Source organism: Lolium rigidum, chromosome 3, assembly GCF_022539505.1.
Source record: "Lolium rigidum isolate FL_2022 chromosome 3, APGP_CSIRO_Lrig_0.1, whole genome shotgun sequence".
NCBI lineage: Eukaryota > Viridiplantae > Streptophyta > Magnoliopsida > Poales > Poaceae > Lolium > Lolium rigidum.
In genome coordinates this window covers 87833795-87852395 of record NC_061510.1, presented here as the reverse complement: position 1 = coordinate 87852395, position 18601 = coordinate 87833795, and the positions used below count along the sequence as shown (strand labels likewise).

Here is an 18601-nt window from a genome sequence, read left to right as displayed (position 1 = left end):
AGGAAAAACGAACTGCTACAGGCTAAACAGGCACTAATGGGCCTGGCCCATACCCTACCAGGGAGTGTGCGGTGGCCGGTAGCAGCAGTTAATCTGTCGGGCCGAAGATGTTTTGCCTGATGCCAGCTTATTCGGCCGGCCGAGTTCCTAGAATAACTTAGTTTTACCTGGGCCTTAACTATGTTAGTATAGGATTGGTGACCGAGTGTGCGTGACGCAACTGAACAAACTCTCGACCAGTTCAGCTAAAAAAACAAATTGTGACCAGTTTTCGACCTTCCACGCGGTAGGGTTAGGGCCGCCCCCGCCGCCGACGGCGACGGCGACCGGAGCGGAGCGGAGCTCGCTCCGCCGCTTTCCCTCTCACCGCCTCGCCTCGCCCGACCGTGTCTTATTCGTCCCCGTCGTTTCCGGTTTTGATTCTGCCCCGCGGGTTCCGGATTCGCGTCGCCGCCGCTGGGTCCGATTCGCCTCCGCCGCCGCCTGATTAGAGTTCGGCGCCGCCACCACCAGTTGGGAGCTCTCTCCGCCAACCGTCTCAAGGTCCATACACCCTCCGTTCACTCTCTCATGGATTTTTACTCAGCTTCCCGTCGACAGGCCATGGACCCGTCGGGCTGGACATCGCTCCCCTCCGACCTCGTCAGGCGCGTCGCGGACCTCTTCCTCGCCACCAGCGACGTGGACTACTACATGAGCGTGCGCGCCGTGTGCCACAACTGGCGCGCCGCCACCGACGACCCGACCGGGCCGGACCCTCGCTTCACCCCCCGCGGATGGGTTTTGGTCGCGTCTCTCGCCGGCGGTGATCAAACCGGCCGCCGCTGTCTCTTTCTCCATGTCAACACCGGCCGTTTCCTGTGGAAGGGCCCGCTCCGCAGCTACACCTGTGTTGCCTCCACTGAGGACGACCACCTAGTCTTAGAGCCGGCATCCAGGAACTCCAGGATCTGCCTCCTCAATCCCATGACTGGCCACCTAGTCAGCTTGCCCGTAACTACGGCGCAGTTTCTCGGGGACAACCAATTTGGTCTCAGTCACGACAGAAACATGTTCGCGACAGGCTCTTCATCGATGGTGCTCTACAGCTTTTTTGATTCCAGTTCTGGCGGGTGCATCGATCTGACCTGGGATGCTGTTTATAATCGGGAGTCACTGTTCAAAGCCATGACGGGTATGTTTGCCTCCATGGTGCCCTTCAATGGTCGCGCTTACGCCGTGAACGAGAATGGGTCAGTCGCTGTGGTGGAACACAACTGCAGGCTGGATGAGAAGCCTGAGGTCACCAGGGTTATCACCGGCAGCTGGAATTGGATGGACGGCCGCAACACGTTCCTTGTTGACAATGCAGGGGAGCTGCTGGTTGTGAGCCTTCTGGTGTCGCGGAGAGAGGTGCAGGTCTTCAGGGTGGATCTCAAGAATGGACTTTTGGAGCAGATTAAGGGTATTGGCAACCGTGCTATCTTCCTTGGCAAGCGGCGGTGTTTGTCGGTTGATGCTTATAAATTCCAAGCCATCGAAAGCAACTGCATCTACTACATTGGCAATCGCTTTGGCTTCGACTGCGGGATTTTCATGCATTGCCTCAAGGACGGCAGCCATGTGAAACTCTTTGAGTCCTGTTGTGTCCCGGAGGGCCCCAAGAGTCTTGCCAGAGTTATCATGGAGTATGCTTGCTATGGACATAATGCTTAGTGCTGCATAACAATCCGTTACTTTCTTCTCATCCAAGGGGAAAAAATGTCTTGTGTGTTCGTTGCAAACTGATGGCCGGTTGCCTCAGGTCAGTTTATCTATCTATTGTGGAAAAAAAAAATCAAACCCATTGCTGAGATGATTTTCATTCTCGGTTCAGTTTTTATAATATACAGGAAGTTTTTAAATGACAAATCTTCAAACATATGGGCTTTCATCCGAAAGATTATCAAATTGTCATGTTTGGAGTTTTTTATGAGATGTTTTCTGGTGTTTGAAATTTTCAACGTGATGTCTCCTCAGGGAGAGGATTTGGCAAAACAACATAGTCAATGTCAGTGTAGTGACAGTCTTCTCTCGAGATAAAAAGATACATAAATATTTTTGGGTATCCTGTAATAGCAGCAGAGATCTGTGGGCAAGTATTCATGGGCGGCTGCCATAGACCTGTATTATCGAAGATATTCTGCATATTGATACAATATATTGACATTCCTAGCAAGACGAATCACATCTTTATGTGGAGTACATCTTAGGAGTGAGTCTGTTTCTGAATCATTTAGTATGATCGTTTGCTCACTTTCAGGGGAGATTGTCAGACGTATAATGAGTTAAGTAAAAGCTTGAACATATATGCTCCATACTGTATCGCGAGCCAACTTAGCATTCAGTCGGCGATTATAAAAATCAATAACATACGATCTGAATGGACTGCCCATAGATTCAAACAGCCATCCACAGGTGAGTACTACCTTGTAGCCCGGGCATATTTGAGCTCCTTAGTGAAAAATGCACCAAACATATTTCCTTCTAGGAGGATGTCTAGTAGGCAGATACGGTTTGTGAAGTTTATCTACATCGAGCATTCTGAAGGCTTCCACAAAGCCAAAAGATCATTCAGTTTCTGTTTTCATAGATCGCCATGCCAAACAGGCTTACCACCAGGCATTTTTTCCCCACCATCACGGATGGGGATAAAGCGAGTTAACGTTGTAAGCATATAAATTATCTCCTTCAGGCAAGTAAACATTGCTATGTCCACCATAGTAAGCTCTCTGGATAGAAATGTCCAAATTCTTCTTTGGAATGAACATAGGATGCTTTTCATCGTCATAATAGTTCATACGAAATATAGCTAATGCCAAAGATGCTACCGTTCTTCTAATATCTATTACAAATTCTTGCCAAAAGAAAGCTTGCGCTTTCTGCAATATTACACCGAAGAGTATGAGGTTATCTCTATAAAGATTGTAGGAATCTGCATTATTCAACGATTCAAGAGACACCGTAGAGTCAGCTAGAATCCGCTAAGAACATCTTATCATATATAGAAATTTATTTTTACGATTTTTCTCCTTTCTTTTTGTTTTTTCTTCTTATTATTTGAAGTTGAAGTAACTTCTTCTTTGTAAAGACGTTTTTTGATGAACATAAAGTTCATAAATTGTGTGATTTTGAATGTTTTTCGACAATCCAATTCGGGTTGTTTCAGCATGAAATTTTGAAGTAGAATCCTGTAGAATTTTGACATGTTATGAAAAAACACACTAGGAACCTTTTTTCTGAGCTTTTTTTTCCTCACTAATGATTGCATTTACGAACGATGCTCAATACGAGCTCACTCTGATCATAAAAATTTGGATGAGTGAACTTATATTCATAAGTAAAACAATGCAGAATATGATCTTTCGGTGGCTTTCTTTCAGGGTGAACGCACATTAAAGCGGATGCATACACAAAGGACCTGATTGGTTGCTAACAAAGGCTTCTCCAGTATCTAGTGGGCAACCCTGCTTGACTCATCTTAATTCTACAGCCAAAAAATATTAAGCGATTGCTATGTTTGAAGCTGAACTTCATACGAGTGAGATTTCTGCTTTGGTGGGAAACAGAAAGATCTAGACACATTGTTGTGGTTGTGATCAAGGCTCAACCACATTGCTGTGTCTTAGAATTCCAACTCATGTTCTTCGTGTTTGTAACTTGGAATGCTAGGAAAAAAGAAGAGCCTTTTGAGAAACCACTAACTTGTGCAAGGAGTACCCCAGGGGATAAGTTTTCCTAATTAATTTGGTCATTAGTGATGTACCTAAAGGGGTGGTAAAATGAGTAGATTGTGTTCCAGGTCTAGATTTATTGGAAAAGTGGTGAACATAAAAAAAAAGAATTGTATATATAGCCATTAATCTAAGCCCAAAGATCATGGGGGCCTCTCCATCCAAGAGCTTGAAACGAAAAAAGAATGCCAGATTACCACTTAAATGGTTGTTTGAGTTGATTTGTCTGGATGAAATATGGCAAGAACTTCTGAAAAGAAAGCTACTTTCCTGAAATAGAGTGGAAAGTAGAGGGAGCCCATCATTATTTGGTCCGATCACACTAGTTTAAAACATGATTTGCTTTGTGTGATTTGGGACATTTAACATCAAAGATTGATCTTAAGTCAGATTATGGGAGGATGTTTTCTTGAGAACACAGTGGCTTAGTCAACAATAACCAAGCATGTACTCTATCTGATCTATATATAATAAGTGTCGTGGTTTAGTTTAAGTTTGAACTAAAACTACGACACTTACTATTATCATGTAACGAATACATACGTGCAATGGATACCTACGTTGTATCGATAATGGATATCAATGAGCCACACATACCTAACTGCATGGAACAATCTATCTGAGCGTCTCTGAATATCCAACTATCAGGATACCTTTAAATGAAATCTGCACCAAATTGTCAGTACCGTCATCTATAAGTTATATATACACAAATATCTTACAATGTGATATTCCGATCCAAAGTAGCCAACCCTAGAAATTAAAATCCCATTAAATATGAATAAAATTGGTAATGAAGCACTAAATGTAGCTTCTGAAGTCATGATAAATGAGTCCATCATCCTTTTTAAGGCCATTTTGTTTTTTACCATGTGGTGTAATGGTGTATGGTCTAGGTGTCCAACTTATCACCTTTTTTGGGGGTCGCATGTACGTCTGGTAAATGGTTGAGGAGGCTCTCAGATAGGTGGAGGGCCTTATTTTTGTCTAAAGCTTCTACGTAGTAACATGTGCTGGTCACGAGGATATAGAGTTGATGATGGCGATATGCACATAAGTCACAACTAGAGCTGGTTTTGAGTGGATCTGGATCATTTTCCCAGATTCTAGGGATTGCGTTCGTTGGAGGGCTTTCTGGCCCCCTGTGAACATATTTGCTTAATGTATTAAAGAGGGTTCATCATCGTCGGTTCTGTCACTTGTGGCATTCGTTTAGAATCTTGATCATAACGACTTGAAATCACCCTTCTAAGCTCCATAGGTGGTGATCTAGTCGTGTCAGTTCGACATCTTGAGCCTACAAGTGGTATTTGAGGCATGTTTTCCTTCCATCTCAAGTTACAAAAACATTTGGCAAATTTATTTCAACTTAGGTATTGTATATGTTGGATTTTTTTCCACAACGATCATGGAGGAGAAAAAGAGCGACTTACGATGGTGTAGTGTTCCCCATTCAACCAATCTAATCTTTGGGGAAGTGCGACACGTGGCGAACACATGACGCATGTGGTTCCAAGACACCGGTTAAGTAGACCCAGAGCTTGCGCAATAGGCTCCAAAGCGAAAATCAACAAAGTTATTTTTCTAAAAGAAAAGTACAACAAATGATGAAAAGCTAAAGAGGATTTTCCTGCAAAAAAGAAGGAAGTGATCGTTTCAAATTGAAGTCGCAAAGGAAACGATTTTTAGGGCATCTCCACTAGCAGCTTATGGAAAATCACGGGATAATGCGTTGCCTTTGGATAGAGGAAATAACGATGAACTAGCAAAATCACGATGGTCGACGGAGCACATAAAAGATTGATGATTTCACCAGGTAGATTCACCAGGTGTTGGGATGGAAAAGAAGACAACAGGAAGAAACCGTCTCGCTCCTCTCGCCCCCCGCGCGGGCGAGCAGGGGCGAACCCTAGCCGCCGCTCCCCCCAGCCCGGTCCTCCCCCCTCCCTCTCTGCGCCGCCGCCGGCGCGGGCCGCCGGGCGTTGCCTGTGCGGTGCCGGCGGCGGCGGGCGGTCACTCCCCGCGAGCGTGGAGCCCTGGCGCGGCGCAGGGCGGCCCGTGGCGGTGCACTTCGGCTTATGGCGGTCCGATGCGGCGGCGTGGGATCCGTGTGTCGGGTGGAAGGAGACGCAGCGGTGCCGTCGTTGGCGGCGGAGCGGCGGTCGGGAGGGGTGGTGGCGGCGTCCGTCCGGCCATGATCCGGGCCCCCTTGGGCCCGATCCGGGCTTGGCGGGCCGTAGGCCCCCGGCTCGACCTTGCTGTTCCCCGGTGGCGGAAGAGGCTCGCCGGCGGTGGCAGGGTGGTGGCGACGCCACGGCCGGCCTCGCCGCAGCTTGGCGGCGAGGACTTCACGGGCCCGGTTGTGCTCGGCCGGGCCGGGAGGGGCCTGGTTTGTCCTTGCTGCCTCGTCCGGTCGGCCGCCGTGAAGACCGCAGGTGGTGGTCGTCCGGTGGAGGTTGTTCCCTCCCGCCGGTAGTGGTGTGCTACCCCGGGCCCTCGCTGTCTCCCTCTTCCTCCTCTAGGCCTTGTGCCGGTGTCCACGGCGAGACGAGCGATGATGACTTCAAGACCGTGGGGGCGTGTGTTGGTGGGCGGTAGGTTGGGGAGCTCATCGAATCGTCCGGGATGGTGGTTTTGGGGGTTGGGAGAAATCCATGTCGGCTCATCCGACTCGACGCGGTGGCGCCCGAGGGTGCCGCCTTGCCTTCTTGGAGGGCGTCGGATGTACCCCCTCTCCATTTCCTTCCGTGTACCGGGGAAACCCCGGGAGTTCTCCGGACAGACAGCCGGCGTCATCGTCGTTCTCCTTGTTGAAGGTGCTGTCTTGGTATGCGGCGGTTCAAGGTGCTAGGAGTGTGGTGGGAATCCTCCGGAGGACGCAGCGGTTGCGGGGTTGTCATCGTTCTTGTCGAGCTACCGGTGTCGGCATTTGTTTCCTTTTTTCTTTCTCTTCCGTTTCTTTTGGACCTGGTTGTGCTGCGGTCCCAGCATGCTTGTATCGTGTGGTTGCTATATTAATATAGCGGGGGAAAGGTTACTTTCACATCTGCATCCAAGTACGGCCAATGTACATGTCCTGGTGCTCAAGGGTCAAGATTCAAGAATGATGGCATTTTCTTATTCGAACACCTGCGAACCTCGAGAAGCATCAAGGCTTTCCTTTCCTCGTCGCTGGCGCCGCTGGTGAAAGTGCTCGTGGATAACGACGCAAAAGGCACCGGATACCTAGTAGGACTGGAGACTTGTAAGTTCTGCTCGCCAGGTTTTGTGCCGATCCATCTGGACATTGAACTATTTCCAAACGCAAAAGAGGTTGCGTTAGGGCATCTCCAACCGCGCGATCCAAACCGCGCCCTCGCGTCCGTTTGGGTCGAGCCGGATAAAAACGCGGTCCAGCGCGGGGACGCACCGCAAAAGCGGACGGCCGCGGCGTCCGGAACGACGCAAACCCGGCCCAAATCTGGGCTAGGTTTGCGTGGCCGCGGATGGCACGCGCCGTTCGCTCGCGTCGCGCGCTGGTCGCCTCCTCTCCCTTGGGCCCACCTGTCGGTGACCAGGGAGACTAGTAAATGGGGACTGGAGGGGATCTGGCCCTCCACTCCAGTCCCCACTCCACTCCCCGAGCAAAACCGCCGCATTGGTCCCGAAGCGACGGTTCGCTCCCGGAGCGAACGACGACGAGGCAAGCAGCAGCCGCCGTCATCCGTCGGCGTTGCGGCCTGCGGGAGGAAACCAGCGCGGCCTCCACATCGGAGAGGCCGCCCCGCGGCGGCGGTGCGGCATTGCCGCAACCGCCACCTCTCCTCCTCGAGCCCAAGCCGGAGTCCTCGGAGGAGGACCCGGACCTCCGCGCCGCCCTGATGATCTCGGCGGCGGAGGAGGAGGCGAAATGGCCGCACCTCCATGCGGCCATTCGCACCTCCGAGATGGAGGAGGCGGCCCGGCGGGAGGTCGAGGAGGCGGAGGGCTGGGCGCTCTACGCCCAGGCCAGCCAGGCGGTACGGGAGGAGGAGGAGGCGGCGCGGCGGGAGGAGGCTAGGCGCCGCGCCGACGAGGACTGCCGCCAGGAGCAGCGGCGGTAGGAGGACAGGCGGCCAGGCGCCGCGCCTGGCAGGAGAGACAGCAGCGCCTCAGGGAGGAGGCGCTGCTCCGTGCGCCGGCGCAGCGTCGGGTGGCTCCGGACCCCCACTCGCCGTGGGAGGAGGCCCTGTGGTCTCCGTGGCCGGAGTCCCCGGCGCGCTCCAGCCACAACCAGCCGCGTCGCCGCCGGGGTGGGACGACGACGACGTCGCCGACGACGCCCACAGGGGCTAGGCGGCGCACCGGCGGCCACCGCGCCGCCGGCCTAACCCTAATAGAGGGTTTAAAATTTAGTATAAATTTAAAAGCCCATATAGGGGCTTCTTTTGTTAGTTATTTGCCCAAAATAGGGCTATGTATAAATTTTCCCAAAATAGGGCATATGTTTTAATCAAATTTCGTTTAAATTTGCTTTTTTTCTTTTGTTTTCGTGTTTATCAGATTATGCGATGCGTCCGCGCGTTGGGCGCAGCGCGCGACCCAAATGGACACGCGGACGCGGGCCGCTGTCCGCGTATCCGGCCGGCGACCCAAACGTTCCAAAACGGACGGCCCAGCGCGTCCGTTTGGGTCGCGCGGTTGGAGATGCCCTTAAGGGGACCTCCTCTCTCCTATCTTTTTTTAATACAGTAGCAGATGCTTTTAGCTATTCTTATTTCTAGGACAAAAGAAAATGGTCAAATTGATGGTCTCGTTGCTCATTTGGTTGAGGGTAAAATGTTGATTTCGAAAAGAAAGTCTCATTTGGTTAAGCGGGGAGTTTTTATCATTCAATATGCCGACGAAATTATTATTTTTATGTAACATAACTTTGAAAAGGCTCTAAACATGAACTGGTCATAAGCATCTTTGAACAATTATCCGGACTAAAGATTAACTTTCATAAGAGTGATTTTTTTTTATTTGGTCAAGTGAAACATGTGGAGGATCGGTATAGAAATTTATTGATTGTAAGTCAGGGCTTTTCCTTTTCGTTATCTAGGAGCCCCAATTCACTTTCGGAGACTAAAGAATGGAGAATGGAAACCAATTTAGGTCCTTTCGAGAAAAAGCTCGCTAATTGGCTGGTAAAACTTCTTTATTACGATGATATACTGACTCTTATAAATTCGGTGTTACAAGTCTACCCGTCAAAACACCCTAGGAATTGATTTCACCCGAAATGTCGGAGCAATGATCATCGACGACCACGTGTGCCACAAAGGCCTTTGGTGATCTTATTGCGCATACCACGGTGGGGTATTCGACAGGGGTGAAGTTGTATTTCGGTTTCATGTTGTCATTCTTTGAAATACCTATAGGTGTCTGAAAAAAACTTGACCACTTTAGAACGAGGTTGTATTGGCAACTGAGGGCCATAAAAAAGAAGTACCAACGAGATGGAACATACTTTTTAGACCACACGATGGGGGGGGGGATCGAAGTTCTTGATATTAAGAATAAGTATTTGTTAAGCAAATGCCTATACAAGCTCTTAAATGAAGAAGGGGTATGACACGAATTAGCTCAGAATAAATACTTGCATTCCAAAATGTTGCCTCAAATTGAATCTAAGCCCATGGATTCAACTTTGTGTAAGGGTTTTCTAAAGGTTAAAGATGGTTTCTTTCCAAGGGGGGTTTTTAAAATTGGCAAATGGGAAATGATGTGTTTTTGGGAAGACACTTGGCTCGGGCACACAACTTTAACATTTCAGTATGCTTTGCTTTACAACATCATCCAACGAATATAGTGGCTGGTGTTCTATCTCAAAACCCTCTAAATATATAGTCTAGAAGGGATCTATCAAAAACTATCAAGATGGATCCACTTGGTTCGTCGGTTGATGGATGTTCAACATTTTAATGGATATGATGTGTTCATCTAGAAGTTGACTACCACATGGGTGTTTACGGTCAAATCTCTTCACTTGGAACATATGAATGGGCATACCCCATTTTTTAGAAAAAATATTTGGAAAATTAAGGTGCCATCGAAAGTTAGGATCTCTTATGTGGCCCTTTCATCAAAAGGTGATTTTAACTAAAGATAACTTAGCAAAGAGAAAATAGGAAGGTAATATGAGTTGTTTCTTTTGTAATCAAGATGAAACAATTCAACATCTCTTCTTTGACCTGCTGGAATTATTTGGCGTGTTGTTGATATGACTTTTACCATCATTCCTCCAGCGAACATGTCCGGAAATTGGTTATTTGGTGTTAACAAGAAATTAAGATAAAGCACAAATTCGTGTGGGAGCTTGCCATTTACTTTGGGCCATCAGGAACACACACAATCATACTACCTTTAACAAGTCGAAACAAACGCAATCATATTATCTTTAATAAGTGTAAACAATCTTCTTTTTTGCAGGTTATTTCACTAGCCTCCTTGATCCATACGAGGTCATGTCTCTAGACGAACAGGACATGACTGACGGATACAACTGTTTGAAAACTGTAGCACGAGATTTGTACAATATGTGTGGCCATTTCATAGAAGATGGAGAGACCGGGAAGATCCCATTTCCAGAAAAAAAATCTTAAAATTGACCGGTACATAGTACAGGGAAGATCTCAGGTGTGCAGAGATCGAACACAGACAGATAAGGAGTATATGATATGAGTCTATAAACAGACAAAGTTTCGGAAATTCAATTCGGCTCCCGGGTGCGTATGCACCCTCTACCAAAAAATCATATTTCGAAATGTCGAAAAATTTTAACAAAAAATTTTACATGTACATCTTCATAATATATGTTCGTTCATCAAGTTTCACGAAAAACCAATATTTTTTGTGGTCTATATAAAAAAGAGAAAACTTATCTTGTGAAAAGCATTATTTTTAGCACTGAGTTTTGTCTTTTTTACACACGTCACATGATAAGTTGATTTTTTATGAAACAACTTTGTAAGCGTGTAGCACGAGAAGATTTACATGCGAATTTTTGGTTTCAATTTTTTTGAAATTCAAAATATGTGTAAGATGCATTTGAAAATAAAGGGAGCATATGCTCCCATGTTCCAAAACACCACTCCCGACAAAGTTTCGATTAGATTCAGTGCAACGGAACGCAGCTACATAAGTTAACACTCGCACAAATACTGAGTAGAATTTGTCAGCTTTTGTCCTGTTTCTCCCTTTCTTTCCGTTGATGACTGCTGTCCTCAGTGGGCCGGCAACTATCGTTGCCCGCGAAAGCAAACAAAGCACGGACTGCTCCACACCACACTGCTGTCACTGTACTCCTTCTGCTTTAATCAATTCGTCAGGGGAAAAAAGGCCCCACGTCATTAAACTACCGCGCCCTGCCTGCCACCTTCAATGCGCAGACCCGACCGCAACCGTTACTACCGCAGTCCAACTCTTTTGACTTCTACCACGCTAGTACTGTCCGAGGGACCAGGTCCACGAGCTCGGTGTGTCCCCACCTGTCACTTACATTGGCTGCAGCCATGTCACCACGATGGGGCTCCGCACGTCGTGCCCGCGGCCGTCCGACCACACGACGTGCCCGTACACCGGCGCCGCGCCGGCGGGAGCGGAGGCCGCCGCCACCGTCACCGCGAAGCTCTGCTTCTGCACAGTCGTCGAGAAGACCAGCTTCTCCGGTTCCACCGCCACGGACACGCCACCGCTCGACATCTCCACGCGCGCCCTGTACGTCGCGGCCGCCTCCGCGCCCACGTTCGTCGCCGTGCGGATCACCGTCCTCGACTGGTTGCCGCCGCCGTAGAGCACCACGGAGATCGACGGGTAGTTCAGGTCCGACCCGGACGGCTTCCTGCCCGCCGTCGACGTCGGGCACGCCACGGGCCTGTGCGTGATCACCTCGATCGCGTTCGCCTCGTACCCGATGCTGCACATGAACGCCACGTAGTCCTCGTCCCCGGCGTCGTACACCAGGCCCGGGTCCAGGGCCCTGCCCAGCGCGACGTGCCCCGCGCCGTAGTCGAACGGCGTGGCCGCGCGCCCGGCCTCCGCCTCGTCGGCCACCGCGCCGGCGCGGTTGTCGGTGACGACGGCAGTGGTCATCAGCGCCGACCGTATCGCCGCGGGCGACCAACCGGGGTGCGCCGACCGGAGCAGCGCGGCGGCCCCGCTCGCGTGCGGGCACGCCATGGACGTCCCCGACAGGATGTTGAACTCCGTCCGCCGCGGGTCGGACTCCAGCCCCGTGGGCCCCGTGGCGCCCGTCCACGCCGCCAGGATGTTGACGCCCGGCGCGATGAAGTCCGGCTTGAGGATCTCCGGCACGAGCCCGTTGGGCCCGCGCGCCGAGAAGGAGGCCACCAGTGGCGCCGGCTTCACGCCGATGACCGTGCCCCGGAACACGATCGTTGCCGTCGGGTTGGTGATGTTGGCGGCGTACGCCTTGAGCGCGTCGCCCTCGCTCTCCCCCACCGAGCACGCCGGCAGGACGTGCGCGTCCCCGATCAGACCTTCGCCGTTGGCCTCTCCGTTGGCGAGGACCATCGCCGCGCCGCCGGCGTCCTTCACCACCACCCCTTTCGCCACGCGCGGGCTGCTGCCGCGGTCGCAGATGACGATCTTCCCGGCCACGAGCGACGGGTCGATGGAGTTCTCCATGCACAGGGAAGCAGACAGCCCGCCCGACCTCCCGGGGTAGTAGAGGGACAGCATCGTGTTGTTCGCCAGCGGCTTCCCGGAGTAGAGCGACACCCCCGACAGGCGCCGCCCGTCGCCGAGCACGATCTCGGCGGGGAAGCTGCGGTCGATGGTGCCGGCGCCCACGGTGGCGACCCACGGCGCCAGGTTGGTCACCGACATGGGGGCCGGCCCTTCGTTGCCCGCGGAGGTGGCCACGAACACGCCCCGCGACACGGCGCCGTACGACCCGATGGCGATGGGGTCGATGTAGAAGGGCGAGACGGCGCCGTTGCCCCCGCCGATGGAGACGGAGATGACGTCCACGCCGTCCGCCACGGCGCGGTCGAAGCCGGCGAGGATGTCGGAGTCGAGGCAGCCCGCGCCCTTCCAGCACACCTTGTACGCCGCCACCCTGGCCTTGGGCGCGACCCCCTTCGCGACGCCGGATGCGTACCCCTCCATGCTCGCGTCGTAGGACACGCTCCCGGCTGCCGTCGTGGCCGTGTGGGTGCCGTGCCCGTCGGCGTCGCGCGGGGACATGTACTCGGCGGAGGACCCGTTGGACGCGGCCGCCGCTGACGCCGCGGTGGCGCCGTAGTGCGCAGCGTGGCCCTGGGAGAAGAACCGCGCGCCCACGAGCTTACGGTTGCAGGAGGACGCCGGGAAGGCGGGACCAGAGTCGCAGCCGCCGCGCCAGCGGGCGGGGACGGGCGGGAGGTTCCTGTCGGAGAGGCTCCGGTGCTCGGGCCAGACGCCGGTGTCGAGCACCCCGACGATGACGTCGGAGCCGTAGTCGGCGAGGGACCAGAGCCCGAGGCGCGCGCGGAGGCCCATGAACTGCGGCGACCTGGTGGTGTGCAGCTGCCGGACCTGGTCCTCGAAGGCGGCGAGGACGGCGGGGTGGCGGCGCAGCTCGTCGGCGCGGGACGCGGTGAGCGAGGCGGAGAAGCCGTGGAAGACGGTGTCGTAGACGTGGAGAGGCTCGAGCGGGTCGGCGCCGGCGCTGGCTGGCGAGGCGAAGGCGGCGGAGGTGTACCAGTGCGCGTGGGTGGGGAACACCGTCGGCTTGGCGCGGTGGTCGACGCGGAAGATGTACGTCTTCTTCGATTCGCCAGCGCCGTCGCTGGCAACGGCGGTTGGCGATAGAGTGGTGGCCAGCAGGAGGAGACAGAGCAGGAGGCGGCGGCGAGCGGCCATTGGATAGAGCGGCGAGAGTGAGAGTGTGGTGGTGCGGCGGGTGGGGAGGAGTTATAGCGAGTGAGGCAGTGGGAAGTTGGGGAAGAAATGAGTCCTTGCGCGCGCGGTGCGTCGTGGGGGTCTCGTAGCAGGAAGCAGTTATGACGCGTCACGTTTTGGCTCCCTGCATCCGTAGCATGGTTGAATGCTGCCGCTTGGATCAGTGCTTCAGTGGGATGCACGGGCGGTGCAGGCGTGTAGCTACCGTGCGCGCGACCTTGTCTTGCGGATGGTCCCTGGAGTGTGCTACCGTGGTGAGTGTGTGACCGTACTGTAAGCGGCGGATAGAATCTGGGGTTGCGACTACAAGTATTCATGGACAAGGAGACCCAACGGCGGCTCCCAAATCATGTCTGTCAATATTTTTGGAATTTTTTCCTATTTTTTTTTTTGGAAAAGTCCAGAACAAACATTGAATTTGTAGGAAAAGCTAAATGGAACCCTCAACTATCAATTCCTGAAATCGGCACTCTAAAGTTTTGGACATGGCCGCATATATTGGAAAAGATAAGCTAAGGGCATGGACAATGGTAGCTGCTGCTTGCCACTTCCCCACATCATCACGAAGCTAAAAAGGAGATGAAGCAGCGGTACAAAGGAAAATCTCTCCAACGCATGATCGCTTCACTTGGATCCTACAAGATTCTTTTTTCTGCACTTGTAGATCCCCATCTTCATTGGTTTTCCTCTCTTTCTCTTCCTCTCTGCACCTTTATTTCTTTCTTCTGCTTTTCTCTGACGAGCAACCGGCCTCTCCTGCAAGAGACTACCACACTCTGCGAAGCAACAACCTCAGGTTTGGTCTGACATCTGAGCCTACAAAGCCTGCGAGGAAGAAAGTTGAGGCGAGCCGTTGGCCATGACCTAAAGGGAAGCATGTGTTACATGAGATGGAAGAGAAAAAGGTAATTGATGACTCTTCCCTTGGTGACACGTATTACACATAATATTTAAAGGGAAAATTTGCTATAGGACACCGTTATTTTCTGATGATTGCCACATTTTTCGATTGTGTCTTTGCCATGTACCATTATAATATTGTGACATATTTGCCAAAACACATCACCTGTCTAAAAACGGAAAGTTTTTCATTTTTTCTTCAAAACCAGTAATAGAATGGTCATCCCAGCCAAAAATGCAAAATTTTCCATCTTTGGATAGGTGGCGTGTTTTGGCAAATGTACCACAAAATTATAATGGTACCTGTAACGACATAATCGAACGGTGTGTTTTGGCAAACGCCAAAAAATAATAGTGTCCTATAGCAAGTATTCTCTTAAATTATTTGATATTGCGGGAACCTCATAACTACGCAGAACATGTTGGAGGACTTGACTGGATGGATAGCCTAAGCGAGCGTGCCATTGAGTTGAAGATGCGCGAAGACTGACACAACTTGCTTTATTATGGGTGCATCAAGAGAGTAGAGACCTCCATGGCAGCAATCTCTAAGAAGTATGGCCCTCGTATCCAGATCCTGAGAATGGATGAAAGTCGACAAAAAACATGATTGTCTCTACCAAAATTATAGACTGCTAAAATATTTTGGTGACATCGGGTACATGGAGTACATTATGAAGATGAAGTGGGTGAGATGAAGGAGCGAGTAAAATAGCCTAACCAACATGACATATGTTCATACTTGAACCGTCGGCCTTGTGCACCTTCTCCTTGTCGTGGTAAGGTTCATGCATGTGCATCTTGTCCATGTTTTGTTGGTGAGGTTGTCCATGCCCCTTGTATCCATGTACCAACGAGGATCAAAAGTTGGTGGATGAGGTTTGATGGCGCGTGAAGCACACGTCTGTTGGGAACCCCAAGAGGAAGGTGTGATGCGTACAGCAGCAAGTTTCCCTCAGTAAGAAACCAATGTTATCGAACCAGTAGAAGATGAAGGCCACGTGAAGATTATTGGTGAAGGAGTGTAGTGCGGCGCAACACCAGGGATTCCGGCGCCAACGTGGAACCTGCACAACACAATCACAATACTTTGCCCCAACTTAACAGTGATGTTGTCAATCTCACCGGCTTGCTGAAAACAAAGGATTAAACGTATGGTGTGGAGAATGATGTTTGTTTGCAAAGAACAACAGAGAACAGAGATTGCAGTAGATTGTATTTCAGATGTAAAAGAATGGACCGGGGTCCACAGTTCACTAGTGGTGTCTCTCCAATAAGATAAATAGCATGTTGGGTGAACAAATTACAGTTGGGCAATTGACAAATTGTTATCACCAGAATTTGACCGAGTCAGAGGTGGGCCACGATTGAGATAGACTTGAAGATATACATGGAAGGAAAAATAAGAATTGGCCTTATACACGAAGTTGGGCTGAATTGCCCATGTATCTGTAATATAGTAGATCGCATCTTAGATTAAAAGTTAGAGTTTTACTCGTGCACGGTTAGGTGCACGTCCGAATTAGAAAGTCCGCCGGACTATAAATATGTATCTAGGGTTTATGGAATAAACAACAACACAACGTTCACCCCAAAACAAACCAATCTCGGCGCATCGCCAACTCCTTCGTCTCGAGGGTTTCAATCAGGTAAGCGACATGCTGCCTAGATCGCATCTTGCGATCTAGGCAAGCACAAGCTCCACGTTGTTCATGCGTTGCCCGCATCGAAGCGTCTTTGATGGCGGGCAACGTAGTTATCATAGATGTGTTAGGGTTAGCATTGTTCTTCGTATAAACATGCTTACGTAGTGCAACCCTTGCATATCTAGCCGTCCTCATGCCTATCTCGGGCATGGGGGCGGCACTCGCTTGTTCATCGTTTAGCAGATCTGATCCGTTACGATTGCTCCTTGCTCGCAAGGATTAGTTTAATATCTCGCAATAGTTAGGCCTTACAAAGGGGGGAGGATCCAAGTGGCATGTAGGGTGGCGTTCGCAAGTCCTAAACAGGATGTTCCGTGGATCAACTACATTGTTGGTTCTTTGGCCTTGTTTAGGATCGGCTTATGAGCACCGTGCGTGGCCGCGAGGCCCAACCTCGGAGTAGGATGATCCGATTATGCGGTGAAAACCCTAAATCATCGTAGATCTCATTAGCTTTATCTTGATCAAGCGAGATCACCAAGTATTCGTGCACCCCGCACGGATCATGGGTGGATCGGCTCTTTGAGCCGATTCACGAGATAACCTCGAGAGCCGATCGAGGCTCGTATTTAATGTTTACGTGTATGCCATGCAGAACTAAGCGAGGCATTCCCCATCACCTTCCCGACCAGGTATAGGTCAGGTGGCACGCCCTTGCACTTCGCATCGCCGCGTGTGACCAGAAGAGCATTGCGGGCCGTCGCTCGGAGGGGTCTCAGCCAGCCGCAGCTCTAGGCTCTTCCCGGCTCTACTAGTGCTGACTGTCGCTGCCCGACGGTGGGTTTTGGCGGTCAACACAAATAGAGATGCACATACATATATCATGATGACTACTATGAGATTTAATTAGGGCATTACGACAAAGAACATAGACCGCTATCCAGCATGCATCTATGCCTAAAAAGTCCACCTTCGGGTTAGCATCCGCACCCCTTCCAGTATTAAGTTGCAAACAACAGACAATTGCATTATGCGCGTAATGTAATCAACACAAATATCCTTAGACAAAGCATCGATGTTTTATCCCTAGTGGCAACAACACATCCACAACCTTAGAACTTTCGTCACATCGTCCTGCATTCAATGGAGGCATGAACCCACTATCGAGCATAAATACTCCCTCTTGGAGTCACAAGTATCAACTTGGCCAGAGCCTCTACTAGCAACGGAGAGCATGCAAAAACATAAACAACACATATATGATAGATTGATAATCAACTTGACATAGTATTCAATATTCATCGGATCCCAACAAACACAACATGTAGCATTACAAATAGACGATCTTGATCATGATAGGCAGCTCACAAGATCTAAACATGATAGCACAAGAGGAGAAGACAACCATCTAGCTACTGGTATGGACCCATAGTCCAAGGATGAACTACTCACGCATCAGTCCGGAGGCGGGCATGGTGATGTAGAGCCCTCCGGTGATGATTCCCCTCTCCGGCAGGGTGCCGGAGGCGATCTCCTGAATCCCCCGAGATGGGATTGGCGGCGGCGGCGTCTCTGGAACTTTTCTTGTATCGTGGCTCTCGGTAATAGGGTTTTCGCGACGGAGAGATATATAGGCGAAGGGGCAGAGTCGGGAGACGCCCGAGGGGCCCACACCCTAGGGCGGCGCGCCCCCCTCCTTGGCCGCGCCGCCAGGTGGTGTGGGGCCACCTCGGCTCTTCTTCGTTTCCTCTTCGGACTTCTGGAAGGCTCCGTGCAAAATAAGACCGTGGGCTTTTGTTTCGTCCAATTCCGAGAATATTTCCCGTGTAGGATTTCGAAACCAAAAACAGCAGAAAACGAGAACCGGCGCTTCGGCATCTTGTTAATAGGTTAGTGCCCGAAAATGCATCAAAATGATATAAAGTGTATATAAAACATGTGAGTATTGTCATATAACTAGCATGGAACATAAGAAATTATAGATACGTTTGAGACGTATCAAGCATCCCCAAGCTTAGTTCCTACTCGCCCTCGAGTAGGTAAACGATAACAAGGATAATTTCTGAAGTGACATGCTACTATCATAATCTTGATCAATACTATTGTAAAGCATATGAAGTGAATGAAGTGATTCGAAGCAATAGTAAGGATAATGACTAAACAACTGAATCATATAGCGAAGACTTTTCATGAATAGTACTTTCAAGACAAGTATCAATAAGTCTTGCATAAGAGTTAACTCATCAAGCAATAGATTCTTAATAGAAGGTTTTGAAGCAACACAAAGGATGATGAAGTTTCAGCAATTGCTTTCAACTTGTAACATGTTTATCTCATGGATAATTGTCAACATAAAGCAATATAACAAGTGCAATAAGTAAACATGTAAGAATCAAT

At 50.4% G+C, this 18601-nt stretch overlaps 2 protein-coding genes across 3 annotated transcripts; one reads left to right on the top strand and one right to left on the bottom strand.

Annotated features, from left to right (window-relative positions):
* The first annotated feature begins 340 nt into the window (after positions 1–340).
* On the top strand, positions 341–3496 carry LOC124697349. 2 transcript variants are annotated; one of them, XR_007000781.1, is made up of 2 exons: positions 341–1783; positions 3402–3496. XR_007000781.1 is itself a non-coding variant. In XM_047229953.1 (2 exons), exon 2 carries the CDS (start codon positions 604–606, stop codon positions 1693–1695), a length of 1092 nt encoding a protein of 363 aa, XP_047085909.1. In that variant the 5' UTR covers positions 341–512; positions 601–603; the 3' UTR covers positions 1696–1939. The 2 variants fall into 2 exon arrangements, 1 of the variants encoding a protein (XP_047085909.1); XM_047229953.1 differs by lacking the exon at positions 3402–3496 and having other exon boundaries at positions 341–512; positions 601–1939.
* A 7728-nt stretch (positions 3497–11224) lies between these two features.
* Positions 11225–13642, bottom strand: LOC124697343 (subtilisin-like protease SBT1.6). Its single transcript, XM_047229949.1, has one exon. The coding sequence runs from the start codon at positions 13617–13619 to the stop codon at positions 11250–11252; it is 2370 nt and encodes a 789-aa protein (XP_047085905.1). The 5' UTR covers positions 13620–13642; the 3' UTR covers positions 11225–11249.
* Positions 13643–18601: the final 4959 nt, after the last annotated feature.

Excerpts from the sequence above, each read along its gene's own strand:
- LOC124697349 (XM_047229953.1), top strand. The coding sequence starts at position 604 with ATGGACCCGTCGGGCTGGACATCGCTCCCCTCCGACCTCGTCAGGCGC.
- LOC124697343 (XM_047229949.1), bottom strand. The coding sequence starts at position 13,619 with ATGGCCGCTCGCCGCCGCCTCCTGCTCTGTCTCCTCCTGCTGGCCACC.